The following is a 23,716-nucleotide window of genomic DNA, read 5'->3' as shown; positions in this document are numbered from 1 at the left end:
CAAAATTAGTTCGGGGACGGCAACCGTTTCAAATTATTCAAGGGCCCCTTGGCCCATCCCTGAAGGATCAGGGTGGTATTGGTTGTGTAACCACACAGCCTATAAAGTTCTTCCAGTAGGATGGTATGGTACCTGCACCCTAGGAGCAATAATTCCTGCTGTAACAGTTTATCAGAGTCTAACACGAAAAGAAATTCGCAATATAGTATGGAGGGATCGGTGAAGTATCCCTTTTAATTCCCTTATCGAGTGGCCCACGGGTTTTCATTCCTTTGCGCGCTGGTTTCTGCCATGGTTAGGAGTAAGTGAGCTAGAAAAAGCTATAGTTAATATTTCTGCTGCCTTAGAGCAGATGGCCAATGCCACTGCAGATGCTTTATCTGCCCTCCAAACTGAAGTCACACAATTATCTCAAACAACCCTACAAAATCGCTTAGCATTAGATTACCTCCTCGCTAATCAGGGTGGGGTATGCGCTTTAGTTAACTCCAGCTGTTGTGTTTTTATAAATCAACACCATAGGGTAGAGACTGATATCCATATCCTCAAGCAACAGGCGACTTTATTTCATCACATCAGTCTTGATAATACTAGTACTGGATTGCAGGAAGTATGGAATTGGCTCACATCATGGATGCCAGATCTCGGGGTCTGGGGAAGACGTGCTCTGTACATGTTCATATTGCTTGCTGTTTTCTTTGCCGTGTTATTTGTATGCCTTCAATGTTGTAAAATGTGTTATTCGCAGTTATTAGTCCTTCATCGTGGTTACTCAGCTCCTATATAGTGTTAACTGACGTACAAAAAAAAAAAAAGGGAGGACTGTTGAGGGAAAAGCTAATATGTGCAGAGCTGGCACCTTTTGGCGCCAGCCACTGTCTGTGCAGCACAGACCACAGCACATTTGGGGAATTGTTTCGGGCCTTGAAACTGTTGTCCTTCCTGTCTTTGTGGTATGCGAGGCACGTTGTGTAACTGCATGTTCCGTTTTAATGATAAAGTTGACATTCTCAGAACACGAGAAAGCACTCACCAGAGAGTGGCTAAGGATGGGGTGAGGATGGAATTCATTGGTTAAGGGTGCCAATGCACGAGGGCAGCACGCGATGTCAGATGGTATATAAGCTTTGCATAAACTGTATACGAGGTCCCCTCCTGACTAGCGGGGGGGCACCACGCTCGAGCGTAATGCATTAAACACAGACTGGAAACTCTGCAGATCTGGACCGGGTTTTTGGTGCCTCAGCGTAATAACTTGAACCGTGCGTGACCGATCAGGTATAATTCGCAACAAGAAGCATAGTACTGACCAAACACAGGCCAGTGAAAATTTTAGGTCCTGCGCAATCCCTATGCCTATAGTTACTGCAGAGTTTCAAGAGTACCACAACAAAAATTTTTCCCTTGGGTGTACTGATTTGAGGGAAGATACAGTGATTAACAAATTCTAAGCAGTGAGCTTGTATATGCTGGAATGAGCCAATCCTATTTTTTCCCCATTTATAATTGAAATTTTAAACACACTATGAAATGCTGTCACTAAGAACACTGGTGCTGAGTCAGACACAAAACACATTAAGGACTCAAAATCCTTCCCTCCCAATACATGGTGGGCATTACACTGGATGTTGGAAAATAAGCTATTGCATGTGCACACTATCTGGCCTTCCAAAAAAAGCAGCACCCTATGAATCAGGAAGCAGGAATGCACCCTAAACGTTAATTTTAAGCAAGGTGATTTTTGTTTGTTGAAATTTTTTTTGCATTTTTTCCTTTTACTTTTTGCATTGTTTTATTATTTAAACCATGGCACTTCTACAAATTTAACTGAAAAGGTTGACTAATACAAGTAGGATCATTTCATGAACAGAAAAACATCCAAAAACTGAATTAGAAGCCACTGGATGGCCTCACATACTCAGAAATGCTTGGGGAAACCACTTCTGGAATATCTCACTGTGTAGGACAATTTGAACTTTAAAGTCACATGATGAAACCATTGGTTTTCTAAACATGCAACGTATACAGTATGAATAACTTAAAACCGAGTTCCTGCTTCCCCTGCAGAACTGTAGGTTTTTGTAGTCTGTGACTGTCTGGGATTTTTAGCTTGATACACAGCAACTAAAGAGGTGACTTTGTTTATGCAGGAAGCAAAGTATGTATTTAAAAAGAGTTATTTCTTCCTAACAGTAATTATATTTCATCTCACTATTCACTGCGAAAGCCTCAGCCAGTTGCATCTGTGGAACATTTCTTTGCAGAGGTAAGTGTTTTACCTTGCTTTAAATATGTAATGTTTTAATCACCCTAAAGGATCAAACTATAAAGTTTTAATTTAAACATTTTATTTTTCCTTCCATCTGTATCATTTGGACCATACAAAGTACAATAAAATACCACCCATCTGGGAAATATTTTCATAAAACTAATGTTTAATTATAAAATTGAATTTTAGACATAAACAGATTTAGAGACTAAAAGAGCATCCAGACCACTTTCTTAATGGTTGGGAATTATCACGCAGTTTTAGGTACGTAACAGGAAACATTTTATATAACACAGGAAACACGTCAACAGTACTGATTAAAGTCTATGCAGAGAGTTAGTGCTACTTCATTTACATTCCAAAGTAGTAAAAATGTAAAGTTTCAGTTAGACAGAAACTGATGAACTTTTTAAAACTGAAGCATCTGGCTTTTTGAACACTCAAAATTCCACATAATTTCAAACCTGAAAGATTTGTGTGGAAGTTTCAATTATTCCTACTGCCCAGAAAATTGTCAGGTAAGAAAAATTTCAGAAGGGTATTTTAGTGTTTTATCATCTTATTGTACAGCAGCTGCAGCCTCTTATATAAATTCTGTCCCCATCTTTTAACATGGCAGAACCTAGAAGTAGTAGGAAGGCTGATCAGGATATATTTTATTTAGAAAACCTAATCTGCATTGCACTCAAGAGTTAAAACTGCACATGCCCATCATGGGCTGAGAGCTGGTAGCCACAAAAATCTTATGTACAAAGATTTCTGGTTGGATGAAAGGAAATTTTTCTCGTGGTTGGAAAAAGAATGCAGGACAGACCCTCCTCCTAAATTTTTTTATACAAAAATAGACTGGTTGCTAAGGAAATCGTCCCCAAATTTAGAGATGCCCCTTTGAAGGTTTTAAATAAGTGTCAGTTTCCATTAAGTCAAGGTTCCAAGTCTTGTGAGCTTAAGCAACCAAACACAAGAAAAAATTGGTTTTAGAGTACAGGCTCTCCCTCAATGTTTTCTTTTCACTTCTTGCAGTCCAGCGTTGCCTCTTATGTATTACATTGAATTGCTCTGCTCTAGCTGTTGGCAGTGAAGGATAATTTATTAGCTGTGTGCCTGGCTTCAGAGAACAGGAGTCTGACACGTACACCTTCACTGCCAGCACACAAAGCGTAACAGATCAGACTAGAGTAACGTAGTGCCAGGAAAAAAAAAAATACACAGAATGGGAAGGGAGAGACAATATGAATCAGAAGCAGCAAACAGTCCTGTGGCACCTTATAGACCAACAGACGTATTGGAGCATAAGCTTTCGTGGGTGAATACCCATTTCGTCGGATGAATCAGAAGAACAGTGGACAGAAGAGCAACAGGAGAATGGTGTTCAACTATAATGAAATGGAGAAGAACAAAGGCAAGGAAGGAGATAATCTAAAGAGGTGTAGGAAAGAAATAAGCAAAACAAGATCAAAAAGTTCATACAAACAGAACATATTGAGGATGATTTTGTGGTTGAGGCACAGGACTTAAATTACATGAGATAGGGAATTAATTCCAGGCTCTGCCACAGCCTCCATGTCATGTCTGGTGCCTCACTTCCCTAGATGCAAAATGCTGACAATGTTATCTATGTAACTTACAGGAGAATTGTGAGGAAAATTTAAATACTGTTTGTTAGTCGCTTAGGGTTTAGATTGATAAGTTCCACGGTAAACCAATAAAGAAAGGACATATAATCAGGCAGAACATAAACTGTGGGGAGTTGTTGAGAGTACACCGCATGTCATTGCAGTAACATAAGGATTAGCAGCAAATGTATGGAACACCAGAATTTATCAGAAAGTGGTTAAAGGGAATGTTAAGTCCTTCATGTTTTCCATACTGGAAGCTCTACACAGCAGCAGGAAGGGTGTTTCCCAGCACAGGTAGACAGAAAGCTAGCGTGCTAAAAAGAGCATGGCTACAGTGGCACAGGCAGCAGCTCGGGCTAGCCAGCCAAGTACCTACCTACGGGATCAGAAGGGTTTGTACTTGGGTGGCTAACCCAAGCGGCTGACCATTCTGGGGCAGCCACACTGCTATTTTCAGCATGCTAACACAAGCAGAGCTAGCATGCAACTATCTACCCACATTGAGAAGCACCCTAACAGCAGCTGGATAAATATACTAGTGTTTTGAGTAAATTTACAGCCTGCTTGACTGCCTGGATTTTCTGCAGTGGAAGGGGTGTGAAATAATTGCCTTTCAAGCATTCTGCTGCCTCCCCCACAGCCACACATCTATTTACTTTGCAGAGCTAGTGTGGAACTCCTCAAACCCAGCTGATAATATTATTAGGGCATACATCTATCAACACAGATTCATAAGAACATAAGAATGTCTATACTGGGACAGAACAATGGTCCATCTAGTCCAGAATCCCGTCTTCCAACAGTGGCCAGGTGATTCGGAAGGAATGAACAGAAGAGGGCAATTACTGAGTGATCCATTCCCTGTCATGCAGTCCCAGCTTCTGGCAATCAAAGGCTTCGGGATACCCAGACCATGGGGTTTCCTCCCTGACCATCTTGGCTAATAGCCATCGAGGGATCTATCCTCCAGGAACTTAACTAATTCTTTTTTGAAACAAGTTATACTCTTGGCCTTCACAACATCCCCTGGCAATGTGTTGCACAGGCTGAATGTGCACTGTGTTAATTAATTCCTTAGATTTGTTTTAAATCTGCTGCCTATTAAATTCCTTGAGTGACCCTGGTTCTTTTGTTATATGAAAGGGTAAATAACACTTCCTTATTCACTTTCTCCACACCATTTATGATTTCAGTACCAGTTTGCCTGGTACTGAAGTTAGGCTTACCGGCCTGTAATTGCCAGGATCACCTCTGGAGCCTTTATTAAAAATCCATGTTACATTAGCTATCCTCCAGTCATTTGATAAAGAGGCTGATTTAAGTGATAGATTACATACCACAGTCAGTAGTGCTGCAGTTTCATATCTTTATATGCTACTGTGGCAGGTTTCTTTGCTATGCCCCTATCCCCAAGGATGTTAAATTGAATTACATTATGGTTGCTATTATCAAGAGATTCAGCTATATTTACCTCTTGGACCAGATCCTGTGTGCCACTTAGGACTAAATCAGGCATTGACTCTCCCCTTGAGGATTCCAGGACTAGTTGCTCTAGCAGTCACGGATGGTGACTAGAAATTTTCTCTCTACATGCCATCCTGAGGTGATACGTACCCAATCAATACAGGGATAGTTATCTAGTTTTCTGTTTATGTAGCCTCTCTAATCTCCCTGAGCATTTCACCATCACTGTCATTTTCCTGGTCAGGTGGTCGGTTATACATTTCTACTGCTATACTCTTACTATTCAAGCATAGCATTTTTATCCAGAGATTCTATGCTACAGTTCGATTCATTTAAGATTTTTACTATATTTGAGTCCCTGCATTAAAAAATTTTCTGACCAAATGGCCTGAAAACTTTGCATAACAGATTACCATAAAAGAGATGTGGGCACCAGGATTATCTTATTACAGGTTAAAGGATCACATACATCCAACAAAGAAGCTTTGTTTGAACCTCAGGATCAGTTTAGAAGTATACTAGTGCACTCTCACAGTGAATTCACAAAGCAGCATTGGTTTCAGTCTTTAAAAATTCTGCTCATCTTAGAAGTAATAACTATTAGCAAATAATGTATAGAGGCTAAGCCAATTGTCCAACATCACACAGTGAATCAACTGCAGAGATGGCAATAGACCCCAATAACCTTAGACTTCTGGTCCCGTTCTATAACTACTAGAGATCATGCTCCTCCACTGAATCACCCGATCCTGTGAGGTGTTGCTTAGCACCTCCAGTAAGGTGTTACGGATCCTCAACTTTCTTTGAAATCAGTTGGCGACAACTGCCAAGCTCTGTGCACCTTGTAGGATAGAACTGAAGAAGGAAAAATAGATTTTGTAATAATGTCTGTCAGAGAAAGAAGCATGGCTCTAAGTGTTAGTTTGTGTCCCCTCCAACCGTATAAAAGAGCGTGGCTAGTGAGTCCTTTGGACTAAACCCACACTTACGGAGAACTCTTTCCTACCTTAGTCTGAATTCACAGCTGACAGCATGTGTTCTCCTTTTTCAAAAACACACCTGAAGAGATAGCAAATGAAAAGACAAGGCTGATGTTTGTAGGTTTTAAAAACTACTAGCAGGAAAGAAGCTCCCAGAAGCAATTTACGAGAAAGGACTGACACCTAAAGTACTCACTTTAATCTTGCTAATTTTCCAGTTTAAAAATATTCAAGGATACACCACAAGCCTCTAACTACACAAAAATAGCATCTTGTGTTTATATTTTTATTCTCCTGGGGTGGACCACATGTCCATGAATTCAAGCAGGCACTGTGGGTTTATTGATTAAGGAAAGGAAAGTTTTAAAACAGCTTGTTGTTTTAGTAAGATCTCACTAACGTGTGGAGTTTCCCTTGAATTTTTTTCCAGCACAGTGCACTGCTAGGATTAAAAGAGAAAACAATTAGGCCTTATCTACACAGGAAAGTTTTACTAGTTATACTAATATATCTATTCAGATATAATTATAGCAATGTAACAAACCTGTCTCCCCCGGCCCCACACACATACACACACACACAAATTCAAACACCCTTAACTCTAGTGTGAATGCCCTGCTACAATTTAGCTTAAACACCTTACAAAGTGACAAACTAAACTGAAAAAAGACACTTGTACACTGGAATAGAAGCACCCACATGAGGAGTGATACTAGTTTAAATGCACACTTGTTTAAATTTACATCTTAGGAGAGAAAGGGGGAAAGAGAGAGAACAGGGAGGAAGAGGAAAAGAAAACAATTGTAGACAAGGCCTCAGTTGTAATTTTAATTTGTTTCTGGCATCTTTCTTGATAAGTGTGAAAAAATGAGACCTATACAGGTTGAGAATATCTTCTTCAAAATGTCACTGAGCACAAAAGCAGTAGGATAAATCTACTCTTGTCAGTAATCAAGAGGATGCAATTTATTAAGGCAATAAGTTGTAACTTCTACAGTTTGCTGCTCTATGTCTAATTTTCCTTGTCTCATAGTCTTCTTGGTCATATGCTTTGGATATGCAAAAGGGGAGTTAGATGCAAGTATGATTTCCTTGGCTATAGTCAACAAATGGAGCTAATATCAGTACCAAGGCCAGATCCTGGACAACTGCAAACATACATCAGTATTATCACTGGTTTTTCAATAGTCTGATGTAGGCTGATATTATTTACGGTGAAATCTAAAGCTACCTTCTTGTTTTCTTGAGCAATGATACTACCATGAAAGTACCCTGCTATAAAGCTATATTGAGATTCCATGTAAGGGAACTGGACATGGTAACTCGAGAGGTTACTTGTCCAGAAGTCTGAAAGGAGTTCAGAAAACAGTAATGGAAACATCTATAGAGCCAGAACTAATTACAAATACTCAATGCTGTCAAAAAGTTGACAGCTCCAGATGAAAATATCACAGGAGACTAAGGTAAAAAAGCTCTTTAACCATAGAAAAAACATCTCACATTTATCTCAGCCTCCCAACGTCATTGTGTAGGATAATTCCTTAAATAAGTGACCACCCTCCTCCATGTGCCCAGCTTCCCTTCATTACCTCACAGTCTAGCCTCTTTGGCCATGTCTAAACTACTAACTTTGGTCGATACAAGTTGGGCATAAAGCCGCCATAGTCAGCATATCGCTCATGTGCATGTATACTTGGTTCCTTGCATCGGCACGGCACATACTCACCAGGAATACTAGTGTTGATACACAGTGTGGTGCACTATGGGTAGGTATTCTACTATGCAGCTTGCCATCTGCTGGCACACTGTCTTTTGACAACTTTTGGCAATACACGGTGGGGCAGAAATGAGTCACACAGTGGTGTCTGTGAGCAAGAGGTCAAGTTCCCAGCATGCAACTTACTTCATCCCATAATGCAATAATTTTCCGGCCTTTTTTTAAAATCCCCAAAACCTGTGCGGCATTTCTCACTGTCCATCATCTCTGACAGAAGCACGGAGCCCATACAGCTCTGCAGTATTGTCATGAGCATTGAAAACACAGGATGAATGAACCTCGGATATTCACAGAGCCGTAGAAAGAACCACAGGAAGAGGGGACATGACAATTTTGTAGAGAACAGATTGCTCTCTGACATAGGCTAAAACAATTCAAGGCTGTTGGTGGCCTTCACAGAGCAGTTGCAGATGGTGGAATGCCACTTTTGGGTTCAAGAAACAAATACTGACTGGCGGGATCACATTGTAACGTAGGTTTGGGATGATGAGCAGTAGCTGCAGAACTTCTGAATATGAAAGGCCAAATGACCAGATCTGTTTGCAAAGCCTGCAACACAGGCACACCAGAGTGAAACCTGCGCTAACAGTTAAGAAGAGTCTGGTGATTGCACTTGGGAAGCTTGCAAAGCAGAATTGCTACTGGTCACTGGGAAATCATTTTGGAGTTTGAAAATCCACATTGGGGGCCGTTGTCATGCAAGAATGCAGGGTAAATTAATTGTCTCCTGCTATGCAGGATTGTGACTCTAGGCAACATGCAAGAAATAGCGGATGGATTTGCAGCAATGAGGTTCCCAAACAGTGGTGGGGCAACAGATGGCATGTATATCCCTATTTTGACACCAGCCCACCTTGCCACAGAGTACATCAACAGAAAGGGCTACTTTTCTATGGTTGTGCAAGCATTGATGGATCACAGGGCACGTGTCGTTGACATCATTGTTGGCTGGTCAGGAAAAATGCACGACACTTGCATCTTTTACTCCTCGGGGAATTCTACGCCAAAAAAATAAAAATTTTGCATATTTTATTTGTCAAAACAATGCAATATAATCATTAAAGTTTCAATTATTTGGGTAATTTATTTAAACTATAATACAGAAAAAAATCACAACTATTCAGCAGTTCCTCATGAAACTCATGAAAGTTAAGTTACAAATACTTGGTAACCAATACCCTGTATTCCAGTTATAATCCTGGGTTTTCATTTAAATTACATTACAGAACACCAAACAGCAAAATAAAGTAGAATGTCATTTTAAATTGCTCTTACATGTTTGCTAATCATTGTCCTGCATTTTAGTATAAATCCAGTATTTTCATTTAAATTACAGTACAGAAAACAAAGAGCCTTCAAGTTTTTCTCACTTAGTGATTTCCTTCTGGCAGAAAGGATCAAATTGTTCAAGTGAAAAACTTCTCTCCATCTGCAGAGTTTGAGACAGCATTTATGCAATTCAAGGCTAGTTTGACGACATTTGGAATTCTCTCTTTCAATAAAAGTCAAAACACTTGGAGATCTACAAAAATAGGTTTACTTTGAATAGCCTCAAATGCAATCTTTTCCCAGTACAGTTTTAGCTCCTGTTCAGGTACCTCAGAAAAAACAGGTATTGCTTGAAAATATCTCAGTGTTCCGGCAGGATATTAAACACGAGGAATATCAAATAACCTACAAGCCTTCAGAAAATTCAGATCTGGCTGTTGAAATTACAAATATTTGTCAACCTTTTCCATGGGCTATGCCTCCCAAAACAGCCTGGCGTGGCCCTGCCCACGCTCTGCCCCCAAACCCTTCCTGCTGCTGTTCCCTTCTGTGGCTGAGAGGCTAGGACAGGGAGGATGAGGGCCATGGTACGCACAAGACCCTGCCGTGCCCGTCCTCCTGGGGCTGGGCCCTCACTGTGCTCCAGCCGTGGTGCCCACCCCAGGCTGGGACCTTACTGCGCTCCAGCCTCACCGTCTGCTTGTCTGCCCAGCACTGGGGCTCGGGTCACGTGGGGGCGTGTGCGCTCCAGACTCCAGCGAGGGAGAGGGAACAGAAGGGATGGAGCGTTGGGCAGAGCTGGAGGGGCCAGAGGCTAGCCTCCCCCCAAGGGCGTGTTCACCCGTTGCCCATTAGCTTTTCAGAAGCTTCATGGAATGCCTCTTTAAAGAGATCTAGGCAGGGCAAGTCTTTCAACAGGAGATAAAGTTTTCTGTCTCCCTAAATTTGAAAAACTCTGAGGTGGTTTCTGAAGGGAACTCTAGATGTGAACTGAAATATATCTGGAGTTCTTTCAGAAGGTCACATGCTTTAGCAGTGCAAGGCTTCCTGCTCTCAAATGCAAGATTTAAGCTGAGAATTTTTTCAGAATTCTATACTGGAAAAGTGATCTGTACTTTCAACAATGAATACTTAGTTGGGGCATTTAGCATTTTTTAACTTGGGGGTCGGCAACCTTTCAGAAGTGGTGTGCTGAGTCTTCATTTATTCACTCTAACTTAAGGTTTTACATGACAGTAATACATTTTAACACTTTTAGAAGGTCTCTTTCTAGAAGTCTATAATATATAACTAAACTATTGTTGTATGTAAAGTAAATAAAGTTTTTAAAATGTTTAAGAAGCTTCATTTAAAATTAAATTAAAATGCAGAGCCCCCCAGACCGGTGGCCAGGACCCGGGCAGTGTGAGTGCCACTGAAAATCAGCTCACGTGCCATAGGTTGCCTACCCATTCTAAATGGTTTGCACAGAAACTGGGGAGTTGCTGTAGCACGCTTCATTAATAAACCCTGCAGAACTGAAAGTTCTTAAGAGTGATATTAAGCAGCTTGGAACCAGCTGTTCCAACATGTTCCACCTGGGCTAGGACTTATGGATGCTTTGGCATATGGAGACTCCTCTTGTAGTTCTGGTTCATGAAACAGAGGTACCTCCCTTTCCCACTACCAGAGTTATAGAACATGTTTTTGAAGCACCTTACAAACGTATCAACCAGCTGAAAAGGCTTTCTAAATGATTCACCAGTTAACAATATGTGCCGAACAGGTGACATGCACAGAATTTGGAAACACTGTAGAAAACAGAATCAAATGCGTTTTTCATGTAATTAGCGTTGTCAGTATCAATTACTACAACATTTTCATAATCAATCTGGTATTCATTTACTGTTTTGACTACAGACTCTTAAATAGCTGAATGATTAATAGAATCGAAAAACACTGTATCTACCAAAAAAGTTAACATGCCCACTGCAATCAGGTTCTAACTAACTGATCTTGCCTCATCATCATCACAACATTCATCAAAGATAACAGCGATTTTCTTGCCTTTAAGCTTCAGTTTTAAGTTTTCCTTTTCTTTGGAGGTACACATCAGATAAGTATGTCTCAGTCAGTTGTATCCTACCAGGAATGGCACCACCATTCCAGACCCTGCTGTCAAGAAATTCTCTCACAAGTGGGTGATCAGTCTTTGACAAAGGGATGTTGGCATCTGCTAGTATCTTCACCCATGCTGTACAAATCTGAAGGTAAAAGTTAGATAAATCTTGAGTGAGCACAAATGCTTACTATCCTGTAACATCTTTCATCTTATATTAATACATGTATTCATATTATATTTAGTTCTGAATTTCTAGATTTTAATTTAGATTTATAGTAAACAATCATGATTTTACACACACACACACACACACACACACACACACACACACACACACACACTCTCTCTCTCTCTCACTTTAATATTTAGTTATTTGGCTTATGTCTCTATATCCAAGGAGACTCGCACTCAACCACAAAAATGCATTATTAAAATTAAAATCACCTGTAAAACATCACATGAAAGTGCAAAAGTTACATAATACATTCTACACTATCATCATCAACAGAAAACTGACCATAGTCATCACTTAAAAAAAAAAAAGTTTAAAAACAGAGCTATCTATTCAAGATCTCAGAGCAAGTGAAGAGACCCCATCACTATAGCTCTTCTAAGCTACTTATCTTATTTTTCTATATTATAACATTTTCTTATATTTCCACTCACCTCCACACATTCTTTCTCCGCCTGTGGTTTGTTTTTCAGTGTACTTGTAATGATTTTCTGATGTTTATTTCCACCTTCCTCTTGAGCCGCACCTTCCATCTGCATCCATTTTGACGCAAAATGATCCACAATTACAGACCATCGGTCATGATTGAGAACAACATTGCAGGATGTGCCAAATAATTTGTCCCCATCCACATGCAGTTTTGTAGGAAATTCTCGAGCATGAGAAGCTGGTGTAGCTGTTTTTGATGCATTATGTGAAGGCTGTTCACATTGTACAAAAGAGCAAATATCCCTTTTCCCTTTGGTAACTACATCGGGACATAGCTGGCTACTTTGGGAAGTGCTTGGTTCTGACTGCCCTGACATTTTATTGACTGCTTGATGAATGTTTTATTTGCTTTCAAAGTCTTTTTTTTTTAAATGGATAATTTAAATAGATCATGACCTGTAATCTAACTCCACTATACCACAGGACAAAAGCGAGAAAGCACATAGATTTTCCTATCTGAGGATTCCCTTACTGTTATTTACAATAAGGCTTGTTTACACCACTCTGGCAATGTAAAGGAGCCTTAAAACTTGTACATATGTTTTGTGCTCCTGGGGGAATTGACTAAGAGCATGGCTACACTGGTAACTTCAAAGCGCTGTCGTGGCAGCGCTTTGGAGTACGAGCGTGGTCACGAGAGAGCTCTCCCAGCGCTCCTGGTAATTCACCTCCATGAGCTTTAAAGCGCTCAGACTTGCTGCACTCAGGGGAGTGATTTTTCACACGTCTGAGCCAGCAAGTTAGAGCGCTATAAAATGCAAGTGTAGACAAGCCCTAAGAATGGGAACAATGCACTAACAATAGGAACATTAACAACTCGGCAGGCAGGCTACTACATTTTCTGCTCTGCCTGCGGTGACAGAGCCTGTATCATGCCTACTTCCAAACAACCCAAAGCCCACCACATTAGCCAGTTGAGAGGGAGTCGCTCTTGCTCATACGCATGCACACACACACACCCCTGGCAGTGACTGTCATCTCCCCATATATGCATGCCCAAACCTCCCCCTCCCCCCCCATGCTGATTTATGTCTCTGCCAGCTACTCTGGGTGCTTGAACAGACGTACCCGGGCTGCTGGAGAAGGGACGTGTGTCCCCCGCAGATTTCTTTGCTTCCTCATTTTTCTGCAGGGAAGTAACGAAATCTGCGTGGGACATGAATTCTGCATGTATACAGTGGTAAAGACTAATCTTTAAAAACAAAGAACTGTTCAGAAAGCTGCAAGGAGGGACATTCTTTCCTGACCAGCAGATTACCACTGGAATTTTGAAATGCCAACAGTGATCCTGGGGAACCCAGACTATCCCTTGCTCCCCAGACTCATGAAGCTGTGCAACAGCCACCTCAACAGGTCCAAGGAAAGATTCAACTACCAGCTCAGCAGGTGCAGAATGACAGTTGAATGTGATTTTGTTAGATTGAACAGACACTGGTGGTGTTTACTCACAAGATTAGATCTTAGTGAGAAAAATATCCCAATGATTATAACTGCCTGCTTTGTCTTGCATAATACCTGTGAGGCAAAGGGGGGAAAACTGCCATTGTGGTGGAGGGCAGAGGTGGAGCAGCTGTCTGCTAGGTTTGAACAGCCAGACACAAGTGCTATTAGAAGAGCTCAGTGCAGAGCTATGCAGCTGAGGGAGGTCTTGAAAGAGCAATTTAACAGTCAGACATAGTACTATAGTGTAGTGGACTGGGCTCAGTGTGTGTGTGTGTGTGTGTGTGTGTGTGTGTGTGTGTGTGTGTGTGTGTGTGTGTGTGTGTGTGTGTGTGGGAGCTGGGGAAGTGCGGCTTGTTGGGATATGGGGTCAGGGTGCAGCTGGTTGGGGCTCAATGGGGTGTAGGGGGGCTCCTGATGCAGGGGGTGAGGCTTGGTGCAGGGAGAAGGTTCCAGGTGCGTGGGTGGGGGGAGGGGGTCAATGTATGGGGAGTTGCGGCTCCTGTCCACCCAACCCAACCCCTGTGCATCGGGAACCCCCTGCACCCACCCACCCCTGACCTGGAACACCATCCCTGCCCCTCCCCTCAAGCCTCATCCCCTCCCACGGTGCAGAGCTTCCTGCAGCCATGGGAAGTTTCTGGGGATTGACCTGACCCAACCCTGGCTGCTCCATGCAGGGGAGGGGGAGCACCATTCCCCCCCACCACCAACTGAGACTAATGTCCCTGGGCAGCCAAGGCATCCCCAAACCTCTCTCCCCCAGTGATTTACCTCTTCCCCGGCTTCCCAACAGATGCAAAGCATTTATAAAGTGAGAGAGGGTGGCTTCCAGTCTCAGTGACCCCTGGCAGTGGAGCTCACAATTGTAACCAGAGCAGTTAGCATCAGGCATTGTGGGACAGTTGCTGGAGGATTGTTAAGGTCAATATAGGCATGTAGTGTCTGTACCCTCACTACATCAACCACAGTATGATGACCATGGCTCAATGCCACCCAGGGAGAGGGTGCTACTGCGTAGCTGTAATGGAGCACTTACATCGGCAGGAGACAAATTATAGCATAGACACACGCACAACTAGGTTGACATAAGGTAACTTACGTCGACCTAACTTTGTAGTGTGGACATGGTCTTTCATTCATATTCATAAAGAGCTACCATACCAGGATAGCAGCGTTTACAGGAAAAAAACATCCTATTTGAAGGTCCAAAATTTGACCTACTTTGACCCCTTCCTTCACTCATGGGTTTTCTTCAGTATGTTCAAGGGGAGAAGGATTGGGGAAACTAGTATTTCGTGGCCACTGCGGAGGTTCCCTGGCAGAAAGAAAGGGAACGAAAGCAGCAAGAAAGAGACTGGGACAAAGGCTGCAGCATACTGACTGGCATGCAGTTAACAGTTGAGAGAAGTTGCAGCTGACTGCATATCAACATAAGGTAGTTGTTGCAGAGCCAAGGGAGTAGCACTGCAACATCTGATTTTGTAAGGAACAATTTCTGGATTTTCTCTATGTGGGTTTTTTTATGCTTTACAGTCTCCCATGAGAAAACAGAAGTCATCGCTGTTAACGCATGAACTTTGTTCTCCAGCTGCACAGGAAATGGAAGTTAAACTTTGTTACCAAAATTGTGCTGACACAATCCAAGACTGTCCTCTTCTTTCTTTTGAGCAGGGAATAGTATTGAAATTCACACAAACCCTAAACTTGTCATCTCCACCACTCAAAATAAAGTTTGTAAGATCTAACTTGAGGACACCCAGCCTGATCAGTGTTGTTTAAAAGAAATGCTTTCAGGTAGTCCAAAATTTGGAAGGGAAGGATGTATGACTCTAATACACTCAGGGAGTGTACTTTCCCCCGCCTCCAGTTTCACTGTCCTCTATATGTCCTGCTCCATCCCCCACTAGGACCAAGATCTTAGGTAAAAATGTCAAAAGCAGTTAAGTGAGTTAGGAGCCTAAGTTCCACGGAAAATCACTTTTTAAAAGGGGACTTAGGGTTTCTAAGTCATTTCAGAGCTTTTGATGTTACCTAAGATCTTTTGTCCATCAGCCTCTTCCTGTAGCTTGTGCTGTGGAGTTGAAAACTTGGAGCACGCAAGATGATGTGATATACATGTCCTCCTAGCCCTGCAGGCTCTTCTCCCACTGCCTATTCATCTGTACCACAGAGGTCTTCTGTTTGCAGAAACTATTCCTGCAGTGGTTCTTTTCCTAGTCATTCAATGAGAACTCCCAACAGCAAAACGGTCTAGGAGAGAACAAGTACTGCTTTTTAAGGGAACAAATACCACTAAAGAATCAATCATTTCTATGTCATAAGATTATATACACACACACACACAAATCAAAAATCACATACACCTTTTGGAATAGAAATAATATTAAAACTCAGACTAATTGGGGAGTGATTCGAAGTATGAGAAATGTGAGGGGGTGGCGGAAGAAAAGAAAAAAGATGAGAGAGACAGAATTAGGAGGATTTGCTTTATCTATAAAGAACATTAATAAAAATTTACTTCCGTACTTAAGTTAAGGTTATAATTTTCTATGGGGGTCTGTCAATTAAAAAATGCCTTCATATTAAGAGTTTACGTCACCAGATCCCTTTGTGTAAAAAAGTATTATGTACAGTTGGAGGTACGTTATTCTAGTCATTAACATGGGCACTATGGAACCTTCAGATAAGGGAAAAAACCCAGTATGCTGTCGTATCACTTTCTGATTCATTGTCTACAGACGCTGCTTGAACAGATCAGCTTTACATACAATTGAATGAAGTGAAGAAACTTACATTAAAACTATGACTTAGACAAAATTAAAATGCTTGTATGCCAAGAAAGTGGAAGAAAAAAGCTCAGAAAATAGCATGCTATATTTTTAAACTATAGATATGCTAAACCATTTTTCAATGCAAGCACCACACTTGATCAGTAGAAGTCCGAAACTTGCTAATTACAAACAATTAAAATATTTGAGTTTATTATCTACAGCAAGGAGCTGTTCCAAAATTATATATTCATCCTTTGCAACTAAATTACCTACCCAATGAGAAACAAGTCCATATTTTCCAAAGCAGCTGACTTACCAGTACAAAGTGCATAGAAACTACCTTTTTGACAGTGAATTAATCATGCTTTTGGGTGATCTATAAAATTCATACACATATTTATTGTGTTCAGTTTCTCTTGAGCAAACAACTATTTTCCTACACAGTCTCCTATTTGCTTAAAAGAAAAAAAAATTGCATGGTAGCAGAATTATTAGAACATGAGATAGACCCATTAAAGTTAACAGCATGTCAGCATTATCTCTAAAAACCCCTATCTTCAGGAATTTATAACAACTGTAAAACACATGCTCCTGTCTGAAACTTGACAAATAAGAGCATAATGTATCTGTGAATGTAATCTAAAATTTAAGGGAGATAAATTAAATTTTGCCAGTCTTTAGAGCATAACAAGGTCTAGGCCTCTGTAGTATTTAAAATAAAGTGACCATATTATTAATGGATGACAATCTAATACTACAAAAAGACATTTCTTTCTGAATAGTTCTCAAACAGTAATTCCCCATAATTTTAAATGGCTTTTTCAGCATGGACTGCAATTATGAAAAAAGCTAATCATAACAGAAGAAATCTAAAACTTAAAAATAAAGGAAACTATATGTTTTTTTCCTCCATGTTTTGTGTATCTTTGCAACACCCAGCACACAGCCCGAGTACAACAGACTGTGCTCCAAGGCGGTCAGCAGGGGCCATGGAATCTTCATCTTGACCACAACACTGTAATGAAGCCACTTGTGACTATACTTCTAGTCTACAGGCTCTAGTTGCCTTGCGTATGGTATGCATCACCTTTTGGCAAGATGGTGAGGGAGAGTGGTTCCACACAGCAACAGATCCAAAATCTTCTCTAGCACCCTACAGATCCCCGGTCTAAGGCATACAGGGCTGTAGACTCACTGAATTCTTCCCATCCTCTGCACAGCAGAACTGCACTAGTTTCACATCTGCAAAGACTAACAGGGAGGAAGGAAAGTAAAGGGGACAGGAGAGCATAGATAAGAGTAGAGCAGTCAGGATTTGTCTTGCTACAAGTATTAAACTACATAAGCTACCTGGAAATTATTAACATGAAAATTGGTAATGTTTATAAAATATAAAAAGGTGACTACCTTATATTGAAAAACAGGTTTGAAGAACAACAGCTCAGGAATTTCTGGCTATAAATAATCTAAAAATATGTGAATGAGGGACCATTTAAACTGTATTTTTAAAGATGCGTTTTACTTTCATTTTAGGTTGCCATTTCAATCTTCATAAAAAAGGAAATAGCTTTACACAGAAGGATGATTTCTCACAACATGACATGGATAAGATATCCAAGCCGGAGCTTTGACCCATCCATCGGAATAGAAGACCTCATAGTTTCTCAAAATGTCATATCAAGATTTATGCACTGCTACATTGCCTTCTTTGTACCAACAGGTTTAACAGCCAGCATATTTATCCTGACCATCTTCATAAAGAACTATTTGCAGCATAGTGTCTTGGAAAAATTAGACATATTTCTTTTTTATTTCACCATCTGCAATACTGTAATGATATTTTTTTCATTTACTGTCATAACTAGACCTGACTATTTAATGGTAACCCACTTAGGGTGTGGAGCGCTGTCGTTTTTTTTCAATGTGAGTTATTTCAGTTCTCAGTATCTTCTGATTTTGATGCTTCTTGCTTTTTTACTCAATAGATTCCCACCAAGGACTGTTTTGATGACCAAAGCAACTCAAAGTCCAATGTTATGTGTTGGATTTGTATTAACATGTGCCTTCTGCATATCACTGGTAATGGTGGCGTTGCTAGGCACAGATAACTACCACAAAGAAACAGACTGCCAGTTAGATCCATTATTCGCATGGCCTGAATATGAGATTATTAAATTCAGCTTTGGGTTTGGAATTCCATTGTTTTTCCAGATACTCTGTTTTATTCTATTTTTTGTTAAAGCAGCACAACCAGAAGCTCCAACCCTAAGAGAGAATATTCAAGCTTATCTGGCTGTGCTGACTATAACCATAACAATGTTTGTATGCCGTCTGTTTTACAACATCATGATTCTTTCCAGGACCACATTAAAGATACACAAAAGTATTGGAACTCCCAAGAATGAGCTAATGATGAATATTGCAGAGATAGTGTTGTTTAGTGAGAACTGCATTAGTCTGATATTCATACTTTGTCTTCATAAATCATGCCAGGCTGGAATACTGAAAATCCTAATGAATCTCACAAAAGTCTGCAGAAAAGATACTACCAACAATCGTCTTGAAATACCAGTAACAGAGATACATGGTGAAAATGGGTCTCACTGACTTCCCTCCCCCCGCAAAGTACTGAAACTTTTTCACTTGTTTTATTAAGAACTGTCCATCTGTTTTGGCCCAAGACTAGACCTACCTTACAAATATCTGAAGACAAATGTTGTTTGGGACCTACCATCAAGGTTTTTAAAATTAAAGGAACTGGTTTATGTTGGAATTTCTCTAAACCAAAACAAAAAGTCTAACACATGACAGAACAGCATGCTTTCTTGATGACTTCGATGCACAAGCACGGAACTAAATAAAAGCACAGCAAAAGCATCTTTACCAAAGACAAAATCAGGAGGGAAAGACATTCCGGTTTCACAATGGTATTTCTATGCAACTGGAATTTAACGTACTAGAGACTGACAATATTTATCTATTACACAAATAATGGCTAATTCAAAGGGCCAGAGCAGTAAAATATGGCCCAAGAGTGAAAAAAGTCTTGAAATTGTGATATTGGCAGAACTGTGATATATTGTACAGTATTCCATAATTTAAAAAAATACTGTGCTAACCTGAGAATATTCTCTCCCCTCCCTCCACTCTCCCTCTTGGAGCCCGTCAGGGGACTTTTTGCCTTCATTCCCCTTGTGGACATAGCAGTCTTTTGAGAGAGAGGAGGAGAGCTCCAAGATTGTCTATTTATCCACGTGATAGCCTTTGGAGAAGTGGACAAGTTAAAGTGTCTCAAATACAAGGCACCTTTGGACCAAAGGAAAGACTTCAGCACCCTCATGAGTTACAGAATTAGGGCAGAGAAACAGGATGGCAAATTAAAGGTCTTGTATAGGAATGCAGGATTTTTGCTGATGGACTTCAATGCACAAGCACAGAAATGCTCAGGGGCTATAACTCACCATTAAGGATGAGGATAATTCGTGATGAGTCTTGTGGGCAGATGGATCCATTTAGTTCCATCCAGATTATAAAGGAGGTGAGAGTGTCTCTTTGAGCAAGAGAGAAATAAAGACCTAGGGTAGTGAAGGCCCTGGAGGTGAAGCCTCTAGGAAGAGCAAATCTTAGGAGAAGGTGTTTAAAAAAACAAAACAATTATAAATAAAGGTAGACCCCAAGAAGGGAAGAGTTTGGACACTAATGCTGGTTCTGTGTACTCTGCTGAGAACAGGGTAGGGACTAACATTTGGTACTAGAGGTGAGATTCCCTAATACTCACTGCACAAAGAGGGAAAATGGAAGCAATTCTGATATGGATGGTAAAACAGCAACTACACTATCAGCCAGTTCAGAAAGCCCGCTTGCAGCATCAGCGCAGGCTGAAGTCCAGTAACTACAGTTTCAGATGCAAATGAGGCTTACCTGGTTTCTTCTGAGTGGGGAGTTACTGCAGTTCAGTGGCACAAGGAGTCATGAACTATACATTTAATCTCCCTTGCCCCCGTTTTTGACACAGCAGTGCAAGCTTCATACAAGGCTTTGGACAAGCATGTGGCCATAGGTTACAAGACTATAAGGACTTATTCTGGACTGACTGGGAGGTATCATAGGAGACTTACCAGCAGAGGTTTTGAAGTGAGCTCTTTCTGTAAGGGATGCAACCCCATACCTTTGCTCAATATTTGATGGCTTGGGAACTCACTGGCTCAGGCGAAATACCCAGATGGTAAGGGAACAGATGGATTTTGTAACAGTGGAGCAGTGCTTGGAAAGTCTGCCTGAGAAGGTGAAGGCTTGTGTGGACAGTTGGTACAGGCACACAAAGAGGACTAACTGGAGGTTAAGCCACTAGAGATAACCACAGCCCTGTCCTAAAAATAAAGGAGGACATCCAGCTGGACAGATGGTAGAACTGCCACATAGAAGAACAAGGGAGGAACCAAAAAGGATGCTTGCCCAGAATCCAGTAAAGATCCAACACCTTTGACCCATTGTCCATTTCCAGGGTGGCCAACTTGCACATATAAAAAAGTCCTGCTGTTTCTGGAGCATGACTACATGGAGATATGTGGGTCCCACTAAAGCCACAAGGAGCAGGCTTCTGACAGGAACACAGTGTCAATACAACTAGAAGGGGGACAGTACAAGACCTAAGAGATTTGGGAGTGACCAAACATAAAAGTTAGGAGATCTTTGTCAAGAATGAGATGGGACTTCTGGACAGAGCCCATGACTTTTGTTTCCCTATTTGGGAGTCATATGAATTAACTCTGTCCCCCTTATTACCATGGACTTCTTGTCAGGCGGGGAGACTAAAGCATTTCCCTGGAATCCAGGGCACACACTGGGCCCTTGCTAATGGTCATGACAAGGAAAACACCACAGGCAATGAGGCGACTGGGTTCAGTGGCAGCAACATGAGACTGGGAACTGGGTCCTGCATGGGTTGAACAGGAGAAAATGAAGGTGAGCCCAGGGAGGGGCTGGAAGGTATGTAATAGGGTGGTGGACTAAAACCCCTTATTGGAATATATGTGCCATCCTAGGATCAGATGCTCAAAGCTTCCATTAAGATTCCAGGTAATCACTGCTGGGACATGATAGCAGGAAGGTCCATTTAGTTCCAAACAGGATATAAGGGGGTGGGAGTGTCTCTTTGGACTAGAAGGAACTGGGAGAGAATTGGTCCTGTAGGAACAGCCAAGTCGGGGAAAGAAACTTTGACTAAGGTTTATATGGTTATGATTTTTAAAGTTATCACTAACAGGTACGGGATAAAGGCTGAACCTATTTACCAAAACGCTAGTGTGCATTTTCCTTCCCTTACCAGCAACAGCTCTGTTAGCCACCCTTTCTCCTGCCAGACTCACCTAATTTGCTGAGAAATAGTCCACATTTATTTCTGGCCATATCACCAAAAATTAACCAATGGCATTAGTTAAAAAAAGCCAAGAGTGGATATTATGTGAAATATGTACATATGCTCCTAGGCACCCAGTTTGCTCTGGAAAAAGCCTGTATCTTTCATTGTAATGCAAGAGATATAGGCTGCTGATTGCTGTGGGGTTTGGGTGTGAATTTTAGTGCTGATGAAATACATTGGAATGGCAGCTCTAGAGAGTAAGGACTTGCCTTCACTGCAACATTTAGCTCAAATTAGTACATATGAGTTACTCAACTCAAATTAGCCACTGGAGCTCCAGAGTGACTTAATTACAAGCACAAAATGATTGGATTAGCAGTTGCCTGATTCAAGATGCTGCATCCCCTATTACATTCCTAAAGTCAGCAGCACTGGAGCTTCAGACCACACTTATTGATGTTAGATCAAAAGTACCACTTAATTTAGTTTAGAGATTTTTAAATCTGGGCATGAGTTGTATTGGAGGCAAAACCTGAGTTACGCTACAAGCTAACAAGGCAGCAAGGATAAGCCCTGAAGCCCTCTATATAGACACAGAACATATACACCTCAGACACTAACAACAAAGATTTCCCCACAATGTCCTGCCAATAAGACTAAACCTGACCTGCAACGAAAGGATAGGTGAAAGGATAGGTTTTAGCCTTGATTGATTTAGTTTTAGGCACTGATTGGCCAACAATGGGGCCAATTAATGCCAATTGTGTTGGTGGGTTTTATGTGGACACATGTCCTCAGACCTGGGACATGTCTGAGAAACGAGCCTGATGTATCCAGCAAAGGCCGCCAGGCTCAACTGGGATTTCCAGAAAGCACTGCTGTTTCTTTGGATGGTGGATTGGGTTAGTTTTTTAATTTCTTATTCTATTTTTATACTGATTGCAATGTGAAAGATGGATGATTAGTTATGGAGTTTTAATGTTGTGTGTCTTTTTACTTGAAGTTTTAAAATCTGGGATACTAAACCCAGTTTTTTGTAACACAATTTAACGAAAATAAAGTTTTTCAACAATAATTTACCAGTGATCCAGATGGTCTCCATTTGAGAACAGATTCAATTTTTTAAAATTGCTAATAAGAGAAATGCGTTCGCTTGCCAATAATTGTGGAAAAAGCTGGTTCATAAAATACACACTATTAGAGGCTTTCAATACCTCCAAGAGGCATGGAAAACAGCTACCCACTCCAGCTCAGATCAAGATCATTGTTAGTAACTGGGGGAAATTACCAGAGACTGCCTGGGGTTGGGGAAAGGGTGGGGAGTGGGCCCAAAGGGAAAGGATGTCACCTAAGGGTTTAAAAAAAAAAGAAGGTAAAAGCAGTGTTTGTCAGGAGAAAGATGGGGGAGGGAGAAGATAATTTGGGGAAGAAGAGAACAATCTACATCCAAAAATAAACTATGTACTGAGCTTATGCATTTCAATTATATCAGAAAGATAAACATCCTACTTTATATTTTCTACAGATTTAACACTTTGTTAATTTCAACAAAGTTATAGAACACTATTACTTATTCCAATTTTTCTGTATGCTGCTTTTATATTTACTTAACAGTTTTGCTCCTCTTTCCACTAGGTACAGCTTCCCTTCCATCTGGGAATGCTCCAGCCCCTGCTATACCAGTCCTGTCCTCCAAGGCTCACCTACTGCACAGCTCCCAGTGCTGTCTCAGGGCTTGTCTTCACTATGGGGGTAGGTCATCTAAGTTATGCTACTCCAGCTATGTGAATAACGTAGCTGGAATTAACATAGCTTAGGTTGATTTACCGCAGTATCTTCATTGCACTGTGTCGACAGGAGATGCTCTCCTGTCGACTTATCTTAATCTTCTTGGGGAGCTGGAGTACCAGGGTCTGCCATCAATTTAGCGGGTCTTCACT

General features: G+C 41.0%; 2 protein-coding genes across 6 annotated transcripts in view; one reads left to right on the top strand and one right to left on the bottom strand.

The window, feature by feature from the left end:
- The window catches only part of C10H7orf50 (chromosome 10 C7orf50 homolog), a 210,391-nt gene that overhangs the window by 146,496 nt on the left and 40,179 nt on the right, over positions 1-23,716 (bottom strand). The gene's annotated exons all lie outside the window — the stretch shown is intronic.
- On the top strand, positions 1,538-22,842 carry LOC122456187. 4 transcript variants are annotated; one of them, XR_006274901.1, is made up of 2 exons: positions 1,538-2,266; positions 3,293-8,530. XR_006274901.1 is itself a non-coding variant. In XM_043494402.1 (2 exons), exon 2 carries the CDS (start codon positions 17,996-17,998, stop codon positions 19,019-19,021), a length of 1,026 nt encoding a protein of 341 aa, XP_043350337.1. In that variant the 5' UTR covers positions 1,989-2,266; positions 17,948-17,995; the 3' UTR covers positions 19,022-22,842. The 4 variants fall into 4 exon arrangements, 3 of the variants coding, with proteins under 3 accessions (XP_043350337.1, XP_043350338.1, XP_043350336.1); XM_043494402.1 differs by lacking the exon at positions 3,293-8,530 and adding an exon at positions 17,948-22,842 and having other exon boundaries at positions 1,989-2,266; XM_043494403.1 differs by lacking the exons at positions 1,538-2,266; positions 3,293-8,530 and adding exons at positions 13,450-13,586; positions 17,948-22,842.

The sequence above is a fragment of the Dermochelys coriacea genome, chromosome 10 (assembly GCF_009764565.3).
Source record: "Dermochelys coriacea isolate rDerCor1 chromosome 10, rDerCor1.pri.v4, whole genome shotgun sequence".
Lineage (NCBI taxonomy): Eukaryota > Metazoa > Chordata > Testudines > Dermochelyidae > Dermochelys > Dermochelys coriacea.
This window is presented reverse-complemented; position numbering and strand designations above follow the sequence as displayed.